Below are 23472 nucleotides of genomic sequence, written 5' to 3'. Positions count from 1 at the left end.
TCCATTGACTGCAGGGGACCGTCCGCCACTTTCACCTGTCCGTACTAAACTTTTCTTTCCTGCTGTCTCATCTGATTCTTCAGTGTTCTGACATCAGCTTATTCCACAACCTTACTGTCAACATTAACTGTGTAGAGAGAGAGAGCGAGAGATAGAGAGAGAGAGAGAGAGAGAGAGAGAGAGAGAGAGAGAGAGAGAGAGAGAGAGAGAGAGAGAGAGAGAGAGAGAGAGAGAGAGAGAGAGAGAGAGAGAGAGAGAGAGAGAGAGAGTAGAGATAGAGATAGAGAGAGAGAGAGAGAGAGAGAGAGAGAGAGAGAGAGAGAGAGAGTCAGATTACCTCTTAATATTTTACTGGCAAGACTGACATGGTCAATTGTAGTACTTGAGAAAATTGAAGAGCTACAGCTAAATATCCTCTAACCTGGAGTCTTTGGAGGTTCATTTTTCTTCTGGACACAGTAAACTGCCAACACCATCACTAGGACAAGGACTATGCCTGTCAGATACCCTGCTACCATCCCTATGATGTCTGGGTAAAAGAGAGGAAACAGAGACAGAACAACATATAAGCATGAAGGTTGTTTCATTGTAGCATGAAGGTTGTTTCATTGCCTCCACTGTTACTACATAAAATGTCATGAAACCATCATTAGTATTAATGATAATATTGATAACTAGACAGTAAATTGTGGGACTTCCTTTAGATCTTTAAAAGTAATTTTGTTGTAGTAGAAGAATTGTTCTGATTTTAGATTTGAAAAGCAGAGAAGTAGATTAAGATTTCATAGGCTCTAAGTGTTTGTCTAAGTTGTTGTGAAAGTGGTCAAAATTTCAGTTGTTTGTAAAAGTTGACATGAAATATAGTTGATGCGTTTAATAAAACAGCTGTAAATGTTGATTGGCAGAAGACCATTCTGTTCTGATTTCAGATTTGAATAGCGGAGAAGTAGACCATGATGTCATACCCTCAAAGTGTTTGGCTAACTTGTCGGGAAAGTGGTCAAATTGTCTGTTGATTGTTAAAGTTGACAGAAAATGTAGTTGATGTGATTACTATAACAGCTGTATCATTTGATCAGTAGAATATTATTATTTTCTGATTTCAGATTTGAATAGCAGAGAAGTAGACTGAGCTGTCATATGCTCAGATTGTTATTCTACCTTGATGGATAAGTGGTCAAAATGTAAATTGCTTGTAAAAGCTGAAAGGAAATGTAGTTGATGTGTTTACCAAAACAGCTGTATCATTTGATCGGCAGAAGATAATTTTTTTCTGATTTCAGATTTGAAAGGCACAGAAGCAAACTTAGATTTCATATGCTTTTCAAGTCTATTGTCTAAGTTGTTGGGAAAGTGGTCAAAGTAGCTGATTTAGGTCAATAGTTACATTGTTTAGAGTGAATAGAATAGAATTTTGGAAGTCATGATGTCACAGTGGGCCCTTTAGAATGTTGTGGAAATCCCATTAACGTGGATGGAGGAGAAAAAGAAGGACAAAACGTTTAAAACAAAAATAAAGTTGAATACAAGCACACTATTCCAGGACAAAGATTTAGAGTGGGACGATTTAGAGTGGAGGTCACTAGGGTGTCACGGTTTTCTAAGCCAGAACCCAGAAGCAGACCAGGACAAGGTGAGTTGAAACGAAGGTGAGTATTTATTAACAGATTCAAAAAAACGATGCAGAATAATCCAGGGGACAGAGCGGGCGGGGGAGATGTGTTGGTGGAGGTGCAGTGGCAGATCCAATAATGGCTCGGCAGCCGCCGACAACCAGGCAGGGGTTGGGTGAAGGTTCCGGGAGATTGACTGTAGATAGAAACAAACGGAGGTAAGTACACGGCAAGCCAACAAGGTGCAAAACAACAAAACTAACGCTAGAAACTCAAAGGCTGATACGCTGACAAACATACTGTTCATGGCTAACGATCCGGCAGGGAATGGATGTCAGGTCAGAGCTTATGAAGGGTGATGATCAGGACCAGGTGTGCAGATCGCTGATGAGATGCAGGTGCGGGTAATCGGGAGATCTCCCGCCTAGCAACGTCGCCCGGCAACCAGGCAGGGAGCGTTCAAGAACATTCAGGAACAGGAGATTCAGAGCAGAAAAATGGCAACCCAGGCAGGAACCGACTCAGGACGCAGGGTTCATGACATAGGGTTTCAAACCCCTTACATTTAGATGTCTCTGTTTTACTGGTGCAGGCCTTTGTCACAGTGCCACTGTTGTAGGCTCAATACACAGGGTATCACGAGTGGCAATCACCCACTCTGATATATATATATATATATATATATATATATATATATATATATATATATATTTGTAAAAAAAAATGTAGGGGGTAGATCAGCTTTAATATTGCAGAAAGATCGTAACTTCCATGAATGTAATTGTCTGCATCACTTCCAATCCCCCATTTGATTGTTTTTTTCTCGCAAATATATATATATATATATATATATATATATATATATATATATATATATATATACATACACATACACATACACATACACATATACACACATATAAATATGTACACATACACACTATTTTATGGACAATAATTATATTTTGTTTGATTTTACTCCTGAACTTCCTACACCCTCAACCTCCGGTTTGCTTCTACATGCCATATCTTTCAAACTGTGCTCTTTCACAAAAGCTCTCAACCTATAACCTATATACTTATTATGGACACAGTATGTTTTACATTAGTTATCTTGTTGTTATTAGTTGTTGTTAGTTGTTATTAGTCACATCCTTCAACTTCATTCAACACCACCCATCTATCGCTTAACACCATCCATATTGGACCATCCATATTAAACATTTTTGCTAAAAGTATTATTATATTATTAATTGATTGACTATGACTTTTCAGATCACCCAGTAGTGTTAGCTTCAGGTAAATATTGCAATCCTTTAGCCATTCCTTGACCTGTGTCCAAAAACAAGCTACAAATGGACAGTACCAAAACAAATTATCTAATGATTCTGTCTCTTCGCAGCAAAATCTGCAGAGCTGGGAAGATTTTTTCCCCCATATAAACAACATTCAAAGTTTTGAATCTGGCGTCGTTTTGCATGTCAGTTCATAAACACTATGCCATGGAATCGGTACGTCAAAAATCTCTTCCCAACTATTTCGCAATCTATATGGGATGGCTGTCAATCCTTTGGTCCTTAAATGAAACTGGTATACTTTTTTATTTATCACAATTTTCTTTAACCAATTATGTTCTTTAATGCAGGGCCGACAGACAAGTTCTTTACTTTTTTCCCCTTCCACTTTCCTCTTCCATTTTTGCGGTAATGCTGCAATTATTTGGTTGTAATTATGGGTAGAGCAGACATTTCCATATGTTTTTGTTAGCTGTATGTGCAACATAACTCCACCAGTCTTACCTATGATATCATTTACGAAGATTATACCTTTTTTAACATTTTGTCAAAAAATTATGTTTTTTTATCAATTAGTATATTTGAGTTTAACCACAATATTTGTTGCATTATTTGTTCTGTCATTTCTGGAGGATTGCATTGAAATTGCAACCAACTTTCTGTGGGCTTGTTTTAGAAAAAGTGTTATTTGAGAGATGATTTCCTTTTCAAATAACTGAAAGTGAGAGGTTGTAATCTGAATAAAGGGAAAAAGGCCATTATTGAACATTGGGTAAGACAATCTTACTAAGTTGTTAGAGAACCAGTTCGGATTTAAGTATAACTTTTGTATGACTGAAGCTTTTAGTGATATGTCTAATGCTTTAATATTTAATAATTTCTGTCCTCCAAATTCATATTCATTATATAAATAGGCCCATTTAATTTTGCCTGGCTTGCCGTTCCAAATAAAATTGAATATTTTTTTCTCATATAATTTAAATAACTGTTTGCTAGGCGTAGGCAAGACCATAAGCAAATAGCTAAACTGGGATAATACTAAAGAGTTAATCAGGGTTATTTTTCCACAAATTGACAGGTATTTACCTTTCCATGGTAGCAAGATCTTATCTATTTTTAACTTTCTATTAAAATGTATTAGAGTGAGATCATTTATTTCATTTGGGAAATGTATTCCGAGTATATCCACATCACCATCAGACCATTTTATTGGTAAACTACATGGTAATGTAAAAATTTTATTTTTTAGTGATCCAATACGTAATATTGTACATTTATCATAATTTGGTTGTAATCCAGAGAGGTTAGAAAATGTATCTAGATCCTCTATGAGGCTGTGGAGGGATTCAAGTTGTGGATTTAAAAGAAAACATGAATCATCAGCGTACAATGACACCTTTGTTTTTAAGCCCTGGATTTCTAATCCCTTGATATTATTGTTGGATCTGATTTTAATAGCTAACATCTCGATGGCCATAATAAATAGATATGCCCCTTGTGGACAACCTTGTTTCACTCCTCTTGACAATTTAAAACTTTAGGAGAAATAGCCATTATTTACTATTTTACACCTAGGGTTACTATACATGATTTTAACCCAATTGATAAGAGATTCTCCAAAATTGAAACGCTGCAGGCATTTATATATAAACCCCAGTCGTACTTTATCAAATGCCTTTTTGAAGTCTACTATGAATAGCAGACCTGTTTCCCAGATTTTTCATAGTGTTCTATTGTTTCCAGGACTTCTCTTATATTATCTCCAATGTATCGTCTATATAAAAAACCTGTCTGATTAGAATGAATAATGTCCGACAATAACTTTTTAATTCTAAGCACTATACATTTTGCTAGAATTTTTGCATCACAACACTGAATTGTAAGGGGCCTCCAATTTCTTTAATGGACTCAATCTATACACTGCTCAAAAAAATAAAGGGAACACATCCTAGATCTGAATGAATGAAATAATCTTATTAAATACTTTTTCTTTACATAGTTGAATGTGCTAACAACAAAATCACACAAAAAGTATCAATGGAAATCTAATCTGTCAACCCATGGAGGTCTGGATTTGGAGTCACCCTCAAAATTAAAGTGGAAAACCACACTACAGGCTGATCCAACTTTGATGTAATGTCCTTAAAACAAGTCAAAATGAGGCTCAGTAGTGTGTGTGGCCTCCACGTGCCTGTATGACCTCCCTACAACGCCTGGGCATGCTCCTGATGAGGTGGCGGATGGTCTCCTGAGGGATCTCCTCCCAGACCTGGACTAAAGCATCCGCCAACTCCTGGACAGTCTGTGGTGCAACGTGGCGTTGGTGGATGGAGCGAGACATGATGTCCCAGATGTGCTCAATTTGATTCAGGTCTGGGGAACGGGCGGGCCAGTCCATAGCATCAATGCCTTCCTCTTGCAGGAACTGCTGACACACTCCAGCCACATGAGGTCTAGCATTGTCTTGCATTAGGAGGAACCCAGGGCCAACCGCAACAGCATATGGTCTCACAAGGGGTCTGAGGATCTCATCTCGGTACCTAATGGCAGTCAGGCTACCTCTGGCGAGCACATGGAGGGCTGTGCGGCCCCCCAAAGAAATGCCACCCCACACCATGACTGACCCACCGCCAAACCGGTCATGCTGGAGGATGTTGCAGGCAGCAGAACGTTCTCCACGGCGTCTCCAGACTCTGTCACGTCTGTCACATGTGCTCAGTGTGAACCTGCTTTCATCTGTGAAGAGCACATGGCGCCAGTGGCGAATTTGCCAAACTTGGTGTTCTCTGGCAAATGCCAAACAACGTCCTGCACGGTGTTGGGCTGTAAGCACAACCCCCACCTGTGGATGTCGGGCTCTCATACCACCCTCATGGAGTCTGTTTCTGACCGTTTGAGCAGACACATGCACATTTGTGGCCTGCTGGAGGTCATTTTGCAGGGCTCTGGCAGTGCTCCTCCTGCTCCTCTTTGCACAAAGGCGGAGGTAGCGGTCCTGCTGCTGGGTTGTTGCCCTCCTACGGCCTCCTCCACATCTCCTGATGTACTGGCCTGTCTCCTGGTAGCGTCTCCATGCTCTGGACACTACGCTGACAGACACAGCAAACCTTCTTGCCACACCTCGCATTGATGTGCCATCCTGGATGAGCTGCACTACCTGAGCCACTTGTGTGGGTTGTAGACTCCGTCTCATGCTACCACTAGAGTGAAAGCACCGCCAGCATTCAAAAGTGAACAAAACATCAGCCAGGAAGCATAGGAACTGAGAAGTGGTCTGTGGTCACCACCTGCAGAACCACTTCTTTATTGGGGGTGTCTATTCCATTTGCACAACAGCATGTGCAATTTATTGTCAATCAGTGTTGCTCCCTAAGTGGACAGTTTGATTTCACAGAAGTGTGATTGACTTTGAGTTACATAGTGTTGTTTAAGTGTTCCCTTTATTTTTTGAGCAGTGTATTTTCCACTTGTATTCTGTTTCAGTAATAATGAAATCAGACCTTCCTCTTGAGTGTCTGATAATCTACCATTTACATAGGAGTGGTTAAAGCATGCTAATAACGGTCCTCTGCGTATATCAAAAAAGGTTTGGTATACCATACACTGGTATGCCATCCAACTCTGGAGTTTTCCCGGACTTAAAGTATTTAATTGCATCCAGAAGTTCTGTAATTTCACCTTCACATGAGTCTCTCTGTATGGCTGTTAATTTTACATTATCAATAGAAAAAAAATCTCTACAATTAGCTTCAGTTAGAGGAGATGGAGGCGACTGAAATGAAAACATATGCTTAAAGTACTTTGTTTCCTCCTTCAAAATATCATTTGGTGAATCATGGGTTACTCCGTCATTTGTAACCAGTTTCAGTAAATTATTTTTGGTAGCATTTCTATGTTGAAGATTAAAAAACAATTTGGTGCATTTTTCCCCATATTCCATCCAGTTTGCTTTATTTTTATAATATATTACACTTGATCTTTCTTGAATAAGTTTCTCCATTTCTTTTTGTTTTTCCTCTAATTTATTCTGAGCTTCTATGTTACAGTTTTTATTGATATCTATCTGTTCTGTTAGACCTTCTATTTCCTTTGTTAGTATGGACTCTTTTGACCTAAATTGCTTTTGTTTTCGAGATGAGTACTGAATTGCATGGCCTCTAAAGGCACATTTAAATACGGACTCTCCAGCACTACAATTTGTCCATACACCACCTGCTCTGGAACCTCCCTCTGTTTCTCCCTCTACTTTCGAATAGTGATGTCAGCATATTCCAGTTCCGGACTCTCATTAGCATTTGTGTGGAGATTTTTGTGGGAAAAAATTGAAGGCTACTGCACAGATCACTTTTTGACAATTAACATTTGAAGTATGTAAACAGTCTTCATAAGCTCTAATGTTGATTTGCAGAGTTAGAAATAGCATCCATTCATCTCCTTCACATGCACTTGGCCAAACTGTAGATCTGGGTTACTGTATGTAAACCTTCAAAGGCGCATTTAACCCCCAAAAAACATTTGTCCATATATTTCCATGGAGATAGACAGTTCCTCCAAGAGCTCCAGAAACACTACATGTTCTATGTAGCATCACAGGAAGTCTCCATGCCTGAGGATAGAAAAAAGAGCTGTTCTTAACTTATTTTGATTGAGACTGACATATAGTGAAATCATATATGCTTAACTTTAAGTTAATCAGAGGAGTTAACTAAATCAAAAAAATTACATGAAAAAAAAAAACGGTGTAGTACGATTCAATCTTAGTCCTGTATTGACTCTTTGCCTGTTTGATGGTTCATCGGAGGGCATAGCGGGATTTCTTGTATGCGTCCGGGTTAGAGTCCCGCTCCTTGAAAGCGGCAGCTCTACCCTTTATCTCATTGCGGATGTTGCCTGTAATCCATGGCTTCTGGTTGGGATATGTACGTACGGTCACTGTGGGGACGACGTCATCGATGCACTTATTGATGAAGCCAGTGACTAATGTGGTGTACTCCTCAATGCTATCTGAAGAATCCTGGAACATATTCCAGTCTGTGCTAGCAAAACATCCTGTAGCTTAGCATCTGCGTCATCTGACCACTTTTTTATTAACCGAGTCACTGGTGCATCCTGCTTTAGTTTTTGCTTATAAGCAGGAATCAGGAGGATAGAGTTATGGTCAGATTTGCCAAATGGAGGGCGAGGGAGAGCTTTGTATGCGTCTCTGTGTGTGGAGTAAAGGTGGTCTAGAGTTTTTTTTTCCTCTGGTTGCACATTTAACATGCTGGTAGAAATTAGGAAGAACTGATTTAAGTTTCCCTGCATTAAAGTCCCCGGGCACTAGGAGCGCTGCCTCTGGATGAGCGTTTTCCTGTTTACTTATGGCCTTATACAGCTCATTGAGTGCAATCTTAATGCCAGCATCGGTTTGTGGTGGTAGATAGACAGCTACGAAAAATATAGATGAAAAGTCTCTTGGTAAATAGTGTAGTCTACAGCTTATCATGAGATACTCTACCTCAGGCGAGCAAATCCTCGAGACTTCCTTAGTATTATATTTTGTGCACCAGTTGTTGTTTACAAATATACACAGACCGCCACCCCTTGTCTTACCGGAGTCAGCCGTTCTTTCCTGCCGATGTAGCGTATATCCCGTCAGCTGTATGTTGTCCATGTCGTCGTTCAGCCACGACTCGGTGAAACATAAGATATTACAGTTTTTAATGTCCCGTTGGTAGGATAAACTTAATCTTAGGTCGTCCACTTTGTTTTCAAATGATTGAACATTGGCTAATAGGATTGATGGAAGAGGCAGTTTGAACACCACACAACCATGTGGTAAAACAATTTTCCAAAGAAAGAAATGTGGTAATGAAAAACAGAAATTATGTATCCAATTCTTGGAAACAGACAGTATGTACTAACTCTAAAGTATGAACAAGCTGTAAAGCTGTAGCTGTAACGAAGACAACATGATTCAACATGGCTGTCGTCTGTTACAACTCTGGGCCACTCAGGGGTTGCATCCCAATAATCTCTCCTTCTTCCTGAAGTGTGCAATCGTTCACTACCCCCCACAAATTGTGTCTGTGATATGTGCAGTCAACTAGCATAGTTAGTGTTTGTAAAGTAAATATGGTGATTATTATTAAGGTTCTGGTCTTCTGAGATACAAACAAGTATACAACAAACCAGATAACTATACAATTGTGCCTTCAGAAAGTATTCATACCCTTTGACTTATTCCACAGTTTGTTGTGTTACAGCCTGAATTCAAAACTGATGAAATAATTTGTTTCTCTCTCACCAATCTACACACAATAATACCTCATAATGACAAAGTGAAAACATGTTTTTTTAAATTGTTGTAAATGTCTTGAAAATGAAATACAGAAATATCGAATGTATTATTCACACCCCTGTATTCACACCCCTGAGTCAATTCATGTTAGAATAACTAGGCCACTTGAAAAAGAAAAAGAGAGCCGCACAGACTAGGAGCTCAGATGCAATAATTGAATAACCTAATAACCAAAGTTTTGACAGACAAGCTGTCTTCTTCAGGGTATAATGACAAACACTGTGTTTATATAGTGTCAAAGGACACACGCAGGTGTCTGTAATCATGGCCGGGTGTGGCCTGATAACATTGGTTAATTCACAGATAAACAGAACATACAAAATACATGGATAGCATACGATCATAGATACAACTTGGCTACATAGGCCCACAAACATTTACAATGAATAGCAAAATCACAATAATCACAAGAATGGCTTCAAATCAAAGTCTATGTTGAGACCGAAGGGAGCAAGGGTCTTTAAATTAAAGATCCAGGCAGCCTCTCGTTTTAACAATAAGTTGTCGAGGTCACCCCCTCTCCTAGGGAGGGTGACATGTTCGATGCGGATATAACGTAAGGACGAAATCGAGTGGTTCGCTTCCAAAAAAAGTGGGCAGCGACTGGGTATGTCGAGTTTTTGCACCTAATGGTGCTGCGATGCTCCGAGATTCGTACTTTTAATTTGCGCTTTGTTTTATCCACATCATTTTTTCCACAAGGACAAGTTATAAGATAAATAACTGCCTTAGTGGAGCACGTAATGACACCTTTGATTGGGATCTGTTTCCCTGTTTGGGGGTGTTTGAAGGATCTACATTTGTAAGTGCCATTGCATTGAGCACAGCCATTACACTTGTAGTTTCCATCCGGTATAGGCGCAAATAGACGTTGTGCAGGGATATTTAGAGGTGGTAAATCCGAGTTTAACAATTTATTCCTGAGATTTCTGCCCTGCGAGAATACAACCAAGGGAGGGTCCGAAAAGACATTATCAATACTGTCATCAGATCTTAGAATGTGCCAATGTTTGTGAACGATTTCCTTAATTTGTTCAGAGCACTTTGAATAGCGTGTAATTAGAACGCAAAAATGCTTCTTTTTGCGAGACTGTCCCTGAAAGAGATCAGGTGTCAATTTGTTTGGAATTTTCTCAATGGCAGTATTAATCTGACCATTTCTGTACCCCCCCTCTCCTTGAATTTTCTTTGCGTCTCAGCCATATTTCGGTCGAAATCTGATTGATTTTTACAAATTATTTTGAATCGACAGAATTGGCTGTAGGGCAAACTATCAGCCCTCAACAAACTATTACGATCAGTAAGTTTCCTGTTAAGATCAGTGTATAGAACATTGTCCTCACACAATATCAGAAGATCAAGGAAACTGATTTGACGTGTCAGATTGCATAGTAAATCTCAGGTGCTCAAAACAAGAGTGAAGAAAAGCATGGGATGTCTGGAGCTGTTTTAAATCACCCTTCCATAGAACAAAAATATCATCAATGTACCGTTTCCAAATAATAATGTTAGGCAAGAAAACATTTTTGAGAGGTTTGAATATTGACTGTTTCTCAATGTAACCCACCTATAAATTAGCATAGTTAGGAGCCATAGGGGATCCCATAGCAGTACCCTTCATCTGAATAAAGAAATAATTTAGAAACATGAAGTAGTTGTGTGTGAGTACTATTTCAGCCAATGTTATAATGCATGCACTGGAAGGTAGTTCATTTGGGTCACGTTGCAGAAGAAAATGTTCCATGGCTTCAATACCGCCCTCGTGTGGAATATTCGTGTATAATGACTCAACATCAAAAGTAACTAACAAGGTATTATTTACATTTTTCTCATTTAGCAGACGCTCTTATCCAGAGCGACTTACAGTTAGTGAGTGCATACATTTTCATACTGGCCCCCCGTGGGAAACGAACCCACAACGCTGGCGTTGCAAGCGCCATGCTCTACCAACTGAGCTACAGGGGACTAGCAGGGAGAGGATCAAGAGATTCAATAATAGAGATCATACTGCTGGTGTCCTTTACAAAGGAGGGGAGCTGTACTGTGAGAGGTCTAATAAAAAAGTAAACAGAGGTCGATAAAGGGGCTGTTACTGCATCAAAGCCCGCTACAATAGGGCACCCTGGAGGTTTTTGTAACATTCTTGTGTATTTTCGGCAAAGTATAGAAAGTGGCAATTTTGGGGTGTTGAATAGCCAAAAAAACATGTTATTTCTTGGTGATTTGACCAGAACTTAAATACCCATCTAGGACAGTAAAGATTGTGTTCTGAAATTGGGAAGTTGGGTCACTTCTGAGTTTCTTGTAAAAGGTGTTGTCAAGCAGTTGTCTGTGACACTCATTTACATAAACTGTCCTATCCATAAGTACAACCGACCCACCCTTATCAGCAGGGCGGGTAAGGACTTGACGTATCGGATTGTAAATCAAGCAAAGCTTGTTTTTCATCCTTGGGTAAATTTTGGTAAGATATGTACTCCTGTTTGTTCATAAGGAGATTACCAACATCTTTTTCAACGAGTCTGCAATATGTCTCAATAGAGTGATTGTGATTGGCTGGAGGTACAAAATAACTCTTACTTCTGAAAGGAGTTGGAATATGTGCAGGTGAGCCAACTACATGTTCAGTTGAAATATCACGATTAGGGGAGCTAAAGTATTCCCTTAAACTGATGTTTCTAAAAAACGTAAACATGTCTACCTTGACATCGAAATCGTTGCACTGAGTTTAGGCACAAAAGATAACCCTTTATTAAGCAAGGAGACGTGAGCAGGACTCAATATCTTGCTTGATAAATTAAAGACACTCAGTCCCGTGGCCTCTGCCTCTGGTAGTCGTTTCTTCTTACCTCATCGTGTACGGCATCTCGTCGGTACGCGTGACCGCGGCCACCTCCGCGCTTCCGTCGGCCCAGTCTCTCGTTGGATAAAAAACTGGCACTGGAAGCGGATGAGGCGCTGGTTGTAGAGCGTTGGTCAGACGGGAGTGAATAGACATTAGCGGCCTCCCTCCTGCGTCTGTCACGGAGAGGAGGAGCTGGACTTCTTTTGTCAGGGTTTCTCCAGAAGTAGACTTTGTCCCCAGCCTTATCTTTTTTGTCTTGGTTGAATTTCTTGATTTTAAGCTCCTTTATTTCTGTAGACAACTAGTCCTGGAGCGCTTGGTTAGTTTTAATCAGTTCATTGAATATGCCATCATCATTAACAGCTCTTTGCATAGCTGTGCGTTTCTCTTCAATCGTGGTATCCATTTCAATGAAATCATTTTTCAACTGGTCAACAATTAATGTCATTAAATCAATAGAGCATTTGTTCAGGATGACACACCAGCGCTCACATAAATAATCTGTGCGCTGTCCCAGAATAACTAGGCAACACAGGAACATTCAATGTGGTCTTAGTAAGCAACTCCAGTGTATATTTGGCCTAGTGTTTTAGGTTATTGTCCTGCTGAAAGGTGAATTTCCTCTAGGTTTTCTTCTAGGATTTTGCCTGTGCTTAGCTCTATTACGTTTATTTTTATCATAGAAAACTCTGTAGTCCTTGCAGATGACAAACATACCCATAACACGATGCAGCCACCACCATGCTTGAAAATTTAAAGAGCGGTACTCAGTGATGTGTTGTGTTGGATTTGCCCCAAACATAACGCTTTGTATTCAGGATATAAAGTTAATTCCTTTGCCACTTTTTTTGCTGTTTTACTTTAGTGGCTTATTGAAAACTGGATGCATGTTTTGGAATATTTTTATTCTCTACAGGCTTCTTTCTTTTCATTGCTATTTAGAGTACCAGTCAAAAGTTTGGACACACCTACTCATTCAAGTTTTTTTTTTTTTTTTTGACTATTTACTAAGACATCAAAACTGTGAAATAACACATATGGAATCATGTAGTAACCAAATAAGTGTTAAACAAATCAAAATACATTTTATATTTGAGATTCTTCAAAGTAACCACCCTTTGCCTTGATGACAGCTTTGCACACTCTTGGCATTTTCTCAACCAGATACATGAGGTGGAATGCATTTCAATGAACAGGTGTGCCTTCTTAAAAGTTAATTTGTGGAATTTCTTTCCTTCTTAATGCGTTTGAGCCAATCAGTTGTATTGTGACAAGGTATACAGAGGATAGCCCTATTTGGTTAAAGACCAAGTCCATATTATGGCAAGAACAGCTCAAATAAGCAAAGAGAAATGACAGTCCATCATTACTTTAAAACATGAAGGTCAGTCAATACGGAACATTTCAAGAACTTTAAACGTTTCTTAAAATGCAGTCGCAAAAACCATCAAGCGGTATGATGAAACTGGCTCTCATGAGGACCGCCACAGGAAAGGAAGACCCAGAGTTACCTCAGCTGCAGAGGATAAGTTCATTAGAGTTAACCGCACCTCAGATTGCAGCCCAAATAAATGCTTCACAGAGTTGAAGTAACAGACACATCTCAACATCAACTGTTCAGAGTAGACTGCGTGAATCAGGCCTTCGTGGTCGAATTGCTGCAAAGAACCACTACTAAAGGACACCAATAAGAAGAAGAGACTTTATTGGGCCAAGAAACACGAGCAATGGACAATAGACTGGTGGAAATCTTTCCTTTGGTCTGATGAGTCCAAATTTGAGATTTTTGGTTCCAAATGCCGTGTCTTTGTGAGACGTAGAGTAGGTGAACGGATGATCTCCGCATGTGTGGTTCCCACCATCAAGCATGAAGGAGGAGGTGTGATGGTATGGGGTTGCTATCAGTGATTTATTTAGAATTCAAGGCACAGTTAACCCTCATGGCTACCACAGCATTCTGCAGCGATACGCCATCCCATCTGGTTTGCGCTTAGTGGGACTATCATTTGTTTTTCAACAGGACAATGACCCAAAACACTCCTCCAGGCTATGTAAGGGCTATTTGACCAAGGAGAGTGATGGAGTGCTGCATCAGATGAACTGGCCTCCACAATCCCCCGATTGGGATGAGTCGGACCGCAGAGTGAAGGAAAAGCAGCCAACAAGTGCTCAGCATATGTGGGAACTCCTTCAAGACTGTTGGAAACGCATTCCTCATGAAGCTGGTTGAGAGAATGCCAAGAGTGTGCAAAGTTGTCATCAAGGCAAAGGGTGGCTACTTTAAACATTCTCCGTAGACAAACATTGGCAGTAGAATGGCCTTATTGTAGAGCTCAGTGACTTAGGAGGCCACCTTTCCAACAACTCAGTTCATCACATTTCTGCCCTGCTAGAGCTGCCCTGGTAAACTGTAAGTGCTGTTATTGTGAAGTGGAAACGTCTAGGAATACCAACTGCTTAGACGCAAAGTGGTAGGCCACACAAGCTCACAGAACGGAACCGCCCAGTGCTGAAGCGCGTAGTGCATAAAAATCGTCTGTCCTCGGTTGCTTGGTCCTTCTGCCGACAAATGGCCCTCTGGAGATGGACATGGGCGGCATCCCAGACCTGTCCGGCTCTGTGGAACCACTCGTTGACAGCGGGCGCATCGGTCTGGCTGGGCGTCCAAGGGGCCAGGGCTGGCTGGTACCCCAGGACACAATGGAAGGGAGTGAGCCCCGTGGAGGAGTGAACGAGGGAGTTCTGGGCATATTCTGCCCAGGGAAGAAACCTCGCCCACTCACCCTGCCGGTCCTGACAGTGGCAATGAAGAAACCTACCCAGCTCCTGGTTCATGCGCTCCACCTGCCCATTTGACTGAGGCCTATACCAGGAAGTGAGGCTAGCCATGGCCCCGATCTTCTCCAGCCTTTCACACTCGGGAGGTGAATTGGGGGCCACGTTCCGAGACGATGTCCTCCGGAAATCCATAATGCCGGAAGACCATTTGGAACAGGACCTCAGCGACCTGGAGAGCAGAAGGAAGACCAGTTAATAGCAAAAAACGGTATGATTTGGAGAACCGATCTACGACCACCATGACTGATGTGAAGCCGTTAGAACGTGGAAGGTCGGTGACAAAATCTATGGACAGGTGTGACCAAGGTCGCTGAGGCACTGGGAGAGGAACTAGTTTGCCTGCCGGAGCGTTCCGAGGTGTCTTCGTTTGGGCACATACGGAACAGGAGTTGACATAGCAGGAGACATCAGAAGCCAAGGTGGGCCACCAGTATTTTTGGGCTAGAGAATGCAGGGTGCGCGTAATATCAGAGTGGCCTGCTGTAAGGGTGGTGTGCGCCCAGATCAGCAGGCAGTCAAGGACACTGGTGGGTACATACATGCGCCCCGGAGGGGCGTTGGCAGGTGCTGGGTCCTCCTGAGCCGCCAGGCGGATGTCTTTGTCCACATCCCAAACAACAGGTGCAACGATGAGAGACGAGGGCAGGATAGGACCCCCCAGATCCTTCCTTTCTCCGGTATGGTGCATCCTGGAGAGTGCGTCGGCCTTCGCATTCTGGAACCTGGTCGGTAGGACAGAATTAATTGGAAGCAAGTGAGAAATTGGGCCCACCTGGCTTGACGAGAGTTCATCCGTTTCGCAGCGCATATGTGCTCCAAATTCCGGTGGTCAGGAAGAATCCGGAATGGATGGACTGTGCCCTCCAGCCAGTGTCTCCATTCCTCCAGAGCGAGGACCACCGCTAACAGCTCCCTGTCTCCAACTCCATAGTTCCAGGGATACATTTTCTCTGGCTTACCGTGCCGCTGGGAGAGGACCGCACCCACGCCCTCCTCCGATGCGTCCACCTCCAGGATGAAAGGGCGAGATGGATCTGGGTGTTTTAGGATGAGTGCTGTGGTGAACCTCTCCTTCAGCCTCTTGAAAGCAGCGTCAGCCTCAGGGTTCCAGGCCAGCTTCTGAGGCTCACCCTTAAGGAGAGAGGTGAGCGGGGCGGCTATGGAGCTGAAGGACCTGATGAAACGCCGGTAGAAATTAGCAAAGCCCAGGAAGCTCTGTAGGCCCATGATGGTGGTGGGAACTGGCCATGACCTGACGGCGTCCGTCTTCACTCCTTCCATGAACACCCCCTGAAGACTGGTCCAGTATCCCAGGAAGGAGATGGCCTGTTGGTGGAATTCGCATTTCTCCCCCTTCACCAACAGGCTGTGTTCCCGGAGGCGGAGTAGGACAGCTCGGACGCCTTCCTCGAACGTAGCCGAGTAGATCAGGATATCGTTGATGTACACCACCACCTGTCTACTCAGCATGTCCCGGAACACGTCATTGACGAAGAACTGGAACACAGAAGGTGCGTTTGGGAGGCAATAGGGCATGACGCAGTATTCATAGTGGCCTGAGGTAGTGCTGAATGCCGTCTTCCACTCGTCTCCTTCCCGGATTCGGATCAGGTTGTAGGCACTTCTCAGGTCCAACTTGGTAAAGTACCGGGCCCCTCATAGCTGCTCGATGGCCGACGGAACCAGAGGGAGTGGGTACCGGTACTTGGTGGTGACTGCGTTCAGCCCCCTGTAGTCAATGCATGGTCTCAGTCCTTTTTGGCCACGAAGAAGAAGCTGGCGGAGGCAGGAGAGGTAGAGCGTCTGATAAACCCCTGTTTCAGGGTCTCCGCCACATACTTCTCCATGGCATCAGTCTCTGCCATGGAAAGGATGTAAATGCGACTCTTCAGGGGGTGTTGTCCCTCCAGCAGGTCAATGGTGCTGTCCCAGCCTGTGAGGAGGGAGACACGTAGCCTTTACTGAAGAGAAGACATCGGAGAGATCTGCGTACTCACGTGGAATGTTGGGCTGGAGGGCGGACTCCGGACTTTCCACTGACGTGGAACAACAAACCACAGGCAGGCAGGTCTTCCAGCATGAGGTAGACCAGGCTGTGATCCTCTTGGTCCTCCAATTGATTGGGGTTGTGTAGTTTGAGCCAGGGCAATCCCAAGACGATCCGGTGAAGGGGTGACGTGACGATGTGGAATGACAGCTCCTCGTTGTGCTCCGGTAGTGTGGGAAAGGTGATGGTGATGGGGAGAGTGACATGTAGCGGAGATGGCAGTGGCACAGTGGGCAACCCCCATTCAGAGACCAGCACCCTATCTATAAGGTTCCCCGCTGATCAGGAATCTATCATAGCAGTAGAAATGGAAGAGTAGGAATAACCAGACACCGTTATGGGAACTACAAACAATGGTTTTGTGATAGGAGCTGACGTAACACTCATGGAGTGGTGACGGGAGTCATACCGTCCAGATAGGTAGCCTCCAAGAGATCTGTGGTGGTGTAGGGGGTGCTGCCCACCTCCATGGATGAGGACTCGGAAGCAGGGCGGCTTCCATAGCTCAGATGGGGTGTGCGTCGAGGCTCCGGAAGGTGTTGGGAACACCGTCTTTCTCTCAACATGTCGTCAAGACGGATGGACGTGGTGATGATGGTATCAAGGTCCATCCTGTCGTCCCGATATGCGAGTTCCATCTTGATGTCCTCCTGTAAGCCTCTCCTGAAGGCCGTGCGCAGAGCATGCTCATTCCAGCCGGAAGACGCCGCCACCGTGCGAAAGCTCAGAGCGTACTCAGACGCGGGCCCCTCTCTCTGTTGTAGATGGAGGAGACGCTCACCCCCGTCCTTTCCCTCCGTGGGATGATCAAACACCGCCCTGAACCGAGCGAGGAAGGTGGGGTAGGGTAGTGCCACTGCCTCCTCTCCTGCCCAGACTGCCATGGCCCAATCCAGGGCCTTCCCTTTAAGTAGTGAAATCACCAGCGCTATCCTGGCTTGGTCAGATGGATATACTCCAGGCTGACGCGCCAGATAAAGTGAAACATGTAGCAGGAATCTGCTACATTTAGTAGTTTTACCATCATAGCACTCCGGTAGGGCGAGTGTTCCCGCAGAAGTGGGTGATAGCCCAGGAACAGGTGGATAGGGGGCATTCAATGCTCCCTGAGGTGGAACTGGAGCGCTGGGCAGATTATGCAGAGTTTGGAGCACTTCCTGCATAGCGGCGTTCAACTGGGCAAGCTGCTGCTGGTGCTGGTCGAGGCACTGGGAAACTCCTGCTGCATCCATTTTCGTTTGGTGTGTGATTCTGCGACGAGTACTGAGTATACGAAGAGACAGGACGCAGACACAGGAAGGTTTACTTAAACAATGACAAAGAGAAATAGCAAAGATAGAGTACATGACACGAAGCTAAACAATCACACACAACATCATAAGGAACAGTTCAGGGCTAAATAGGGGTGGTGATGAGATGATGAGGTGCAGGTGCGCAGGAGGTGATTAGGGTGCGCAGGGTTTCCATTCCGGTGTTGCCGAGGTGGTGCGATCAGACCGGTGGCTCAGTAGACCGGTGAATCAGAGCGCCGGAGGGGAGCAACGGGAGGAGACATGACATACGTTTTTGTCTAACTTGAGAAGTGGTCAAAATGTAAGTTGTTTGTAACAGCTGAGAGGAAATGTAGTTGATGCAGTTACTAAAACAGCTGTATTGATTCATCGGTTGAAGGTAATTCTGTTCTGATTTCAGATTTGAGTAGCAGAGAAGCAAACTTAGTATGCTGTCTAAGTTGTCTAAGTTGTTGGGAAAGTGGTCAAAGTAGCTGATTTAGGTCAAAAGTTACATTGTTTAGAGTGAATAGAATATAATTTTGGAAGTCATGATGTCACAATGGGCCCTTTAGAATGTTGAGGACATCCCATTAAAGTGGCTGGAGGACAAAAAGAAGGACATAAAGTTTCAAAAGTATAACATACAGTATACATAAAGGTTGTATTCAAGCACACTATTCCAGACTGTTCTGTACGTTTTAAAGTTTAAATGTCATTTCTAGCTTGAACAGTGTACGAAAAATAGTATTCCAAGATTTAGAGTGGGACGATTTAGAGTGGAGGTCACTAGGGTTTCAAACCCTTTACATGTGGTTGCCTCTGTTTGACTGGTGGAGGCCTTTATCACAGTTGTGTGTGCCACTGCTGTAGGCTCAATTCACAAGGTGTTACCAACGGCAATCACCCACTCTGATGTCCTGTTGGAAGTGTAGTTACATGCATAAGCCCTCCAAAATAAACAGGAATCATGTATCTGAATTTAATACTGGCAAATGGGTAGTGCTTTCTAATCAATGTCCATTGATAAAGATTGACCATCATTATAATCATCATCATTATGTTTAACAAAATTCATTAAACAGTAGCTTACCCTCACAGGGGGAGATTATTTTGCTCACAGTGACACTGTTGATTTTGTTTTTGACGGTACTGTGAGATCTCCAGACAGGCCTTTCTTCAGTGTGATGGTGTTTGTCTCGTCACCAGGAGAGGCCTCAGTGTCTCTCAGTGGGTGTTCGTCCAGAGTCCAGCTGTACTGAGGACCGTCCCCCTCAGAAGAGCAGGACACCCTCATCTCTCCATGGGTCAGACACTGAGAGGACAGCTGAAGAGAGGACACTGGTTCTGTGGAGGAAGAAGAATAGACATCTGTAGACATTTGCAGACATTCGCATAAACACATTAGAAAACAACACTTCTTCTAGAATTAGAAGGCCACAGAGGCTTCTGTAGTCAAGTTATGGTTAGTAATAAGGATTTGTCAAGATGAGAATTTTAAAGGGTTAGCTAATTACTGTACCTTCAATAAACAGTTGTAGTCCTCTGGTCCCTAATGTTTCCGCATCTGAATTAAATGTTCCTTTTTTTTCATTTTGTTTCAAATTTGGAGTATAATTTTTGCAGCATCAGTGGAGTCGTTTTTTAAATTATATGTCAGGGACTCCACTGACAATGGTCATCAGCTGGAGAGAGACAGTTCCTCCCAGAGCTCCATCCAGTGTAGCATCACATGGGGTCTCCATGCCTGAAAATCAAGAGGAATATGGACACTGTAGTGAATATTACTGTCGTAGTTTTGAGGTATAATTGTATGGATGAGAATACAAGCAAGCAACATTATAACCAAACCAATGACATCAGGATATTATTCAACATAACAGTACCTCAATCAGTTATAATTATCACAAGACAATGAATAACAAGACAAGTCTATATTTTTCAGTGTTTTGAATATTGTCGCTGTATCTATCATTAGTCATTATGAGAGGTATTCATTTGACAAAAGGGATTCTGGGTAGCCTATAGTACACCACAAAGAGCTTTGATCAAGTGGTTCACTTTCTATATGATATAAACTAGGCTCCTTATATCATGTGTTAAACAAGAGGGAAATCGACACATAAAGAAACTTCTTACCAGGAGACACTCCTGCTAACATCACCAACAGTGCAAACAGAGCCTTCACGTCTCTACACAACACAGGGCTCAAGTTAGCAAATTAAGCTATACTGTACCGTAATAAAATCCTTTATTTTCCATTCAGTGCTGAATTTCCATGACCTGACAATTTACAACATTAACAAAACCTATGTAAAAGCTCAAACCGTGATAAATTGGGTTTGTTTATTAGATGCAAAATAAGATATGCTTCAGAAAAAAGTGAAGGGAACCAAAAATAGGAACCATTCTTCCATAGAGGACACACTTGGGGAACAGTCCTTTCAATCACAAAGTTCTGCAGTGAATGACAACTTTTACTACTGTGCAATAACATTGTTGAGAGAGTTTGTAAAAATAAAAAATAAAACATAAATAAATAAAACATTAAATCAGTAACATAGAGACCATGACATATGTAGACAGTCCAGTTGTTGGGTTATTTATTTAGGTAAAGAATGTACAAATCCCTCAGCAGTGAATGTCATGAAATATAAACAGTAATAGAGGAAACGTAATACTATTCGTTTCAGTAACAAATGGAGCAACAAGGCTTCAGTACCACTTCTAAAGACCAACCCTTCAAACATGCAGCTCTAATTGGCCAAACTGTATTCCAGCATACACAGTCTCCTCCTGTCCCTCAGGACTATCTCACTCATTGTTTGGTCTTGCCCCCTCCAGCACTACAATCTGTCCTCCGGAACCTCCCTCTGTTTCTCCCTCTTTTTTCGAATAGTGATATCAGCATATTCCAGTACTGGACTCTCATCAGCATCTGTGTGGAGATGTTGACATGAGTGTTTGGGGAAAAAATGGTAGGCTACTGCACACACCATTTATCGACATTTAACATTTGAAGTATGTAAGTAGCCTACATAAGCTCTAATGTTGATTTTCAAAGTTAGAAATAGCATCCATTCACCTCCTTCACATGCACTTGGCCAAACTGTAGATCTGGAAATAGGCCTATCGAAATGTATCTAGGCCTACTCTAATGCAAACTCGAAACGACAACATAAAAAACTTCTAAAGTGAGCTACGACACTGAAGCAACAGTCACATGAGCTGACTGAGTGTTGTTACCATCGGTGTTGATAGCCATCTTTGACATTTGTAGACGTGTTAGATTGTTAGACTGTCACACTACTGACCTGTTGACTGTGGAGGTGTCCTCCTCTTGCGAATACAGTAAACTCCCACCACCACTGCAAGGACCAGGACCACAGCTACTAGTGAGCCTATGAAAGACTCATAGGATCCTCCTGCATGATATGGTGAGGATTACTGTATGTAAGCCTTCAAAGGTGCATTTAACCCCCAATGAAAAAATAAATAAATAATAATTTATAATGAATCCATGTTTGACACAGTCCCTCACAAGTCATGCATGACAACATTCAAGCTTTCAAGATAAATTGCCTTTGGCTTCTTTGGAATAACCTTATTTGGCAAATAGATAGATGTGATTTTTTTAGCTCCTCACCTCCAATGATCAGTTGTACTCCGCTGGTCTCCAAGTACATTCCATCTGAATTCAAGGTTTCTAAACAATATTTAGCAGAATCACTCCTCTCTGTGTTATTTATTTGAAATGTCCCATAATTGATAAAGAACTCTGATCTCTGATCACACTGGTGCAGCGATGGGGTGAGGTTGTGTTTTTCTAAGCGGGAGGTAAGCTTGGCTTCTTCTTTATATGTTGTCGAGTAAAGCTTAAACCATGTATTTAGATTGTAGGTAGGTATTGTAGTTAGGTATTGTAGGTAGTTTATCTAGGTAGTTATTGTAGGTAATTATTGTAGGTAAGTATTGTATTCGGCTGAGCCCAGTGAAGCACGAGGCTAGCTAACCCACTACCTGGACCAATAAAGCTAGCTAGCGGGTAGCTACTGGTATCTATTAGCAACTGTGGATAGTTGTTTACAATGTTATTTCACGCTTAAGAGTATGTTGGTGAACACATAATTAGGAGAGGGAGTACAAACCATCGACGCTAGACAGAGAGGAATTTGCTTAATGCAAAAAGGCAGTTTATTAAAACAGAGAGATCTTGTCCTGCTCAAGCTACATGCATGGACCCCAATCAATTGCCTCTTATGGAGACAGTTGAGAAGGATGATAAAAAAGAGTTTTCAGCATTACTTTATACAATGTCCCTTGATTGGTTCCCGAGGCGTAGGAGGCGGGTCTGCTCTGTCCAGAGTAGAAGCCCCATTGGTGCACGGCAGAGTCCTCTGCCCTTGGCACCCGACCAGTAGACAGGGGAGTGGAGAATGAGTGTGCGTGAAAATGAAATGTTTTGTGTGTGTCCAGGGAACTCGTGAGGAGTATCTTGTTGGTTTATGGCCGGAGGTGGGGGTGTTGTCCTATTATCGCATTCCTAGGCCATCTGGTGAGAAGATAAGGTGTTCTCCTGCCCTTTGTTCTCTGACCTGGAACAGCATTTATTGAAAACAGGCTCCAAATGGGTCTTACAGAACATTTTAGTCAGACCAATCTATAACAAATTATATTTACTATGACAAATCCCCCTCTTCACGTCTCCCAGACGTGATCCATTAATTATGGTGGCATGAAGCATAGTTGAATCAGTCTTAAAAGAAAAACAATAATGCAGAAAGAAAACAACACATGATAACGCATAATGCAATTGTAAAAAAATTCAACCATCCCCCTCTAGCATACTAATTATATGGCCAGTTAATTAAACAATGTTAGTCCCCCTCTAGTGAGTGAACACAACAATCAGAGTTAGTCTTTGAAATCGCTAACCTCCAATTGTCGCTGTTCAGGTTTGTAATCATGACAGGCCCATCCACCCCCAGGGACAACACCATACAGACATTCAGGATTCCCAAAAGGACAATCAAGAGGTCCACCTTTAACATTACATAAGGGAGGATAGTCACTTTCAAAATCGTCCAGTTCCAAATCATTAGTTCCCAAAAGCGGATACATCTGGGCTTGGTCATTGTGAATTGTTTCAATAGCAGTGGTTATTTTACGGTTAATCAGAGTGCGGGCACAGGGAATACAACAACATCCACACAATGTAAGAAT

At 42.5% G+C, this 23472-nt stretch overlaps 1 protein-coding gene across 1 annotated transcript in view; it reads right to left on the bottom strand.

Moving 5' to 3' along the window:
• Window positions 1-416: 416 nt before the first annotated feature.
• Window positions 417-23472, bottom strand: part of LOC121544491 — a 124576-nt gene continuing 101520 nt past the window's right edge. Inside the window, exon 4 of the mRNA XM_045206583.1 lies at window positions 417-529. Within this exon, the coding sequence (XP_045062518.1) occupies window positions 417-529 (113 nt within the window). The remainder of the gene's footprint in view (window positions 530-23472) is intronic.

This window comes from Coregonus clupeaformis, chromosome 3, assembly GCF_020615455.1.
Source record: "Coregonus clupeaformis isolate EN_2021a chromosome 3, ASM2061545v1, whole genome shotgun sequence".
In the NCBI taxonomy this organism is placed as follows: Eukaryota; Metazoa; Chordata; class Actinopteri; order Salmoniformes; family Salmonidae; genus Coregonus; species Coregonus clupeaformis.
This window is presented reverse-complemented; position numbering and strand designations above follow the sequence as displayed.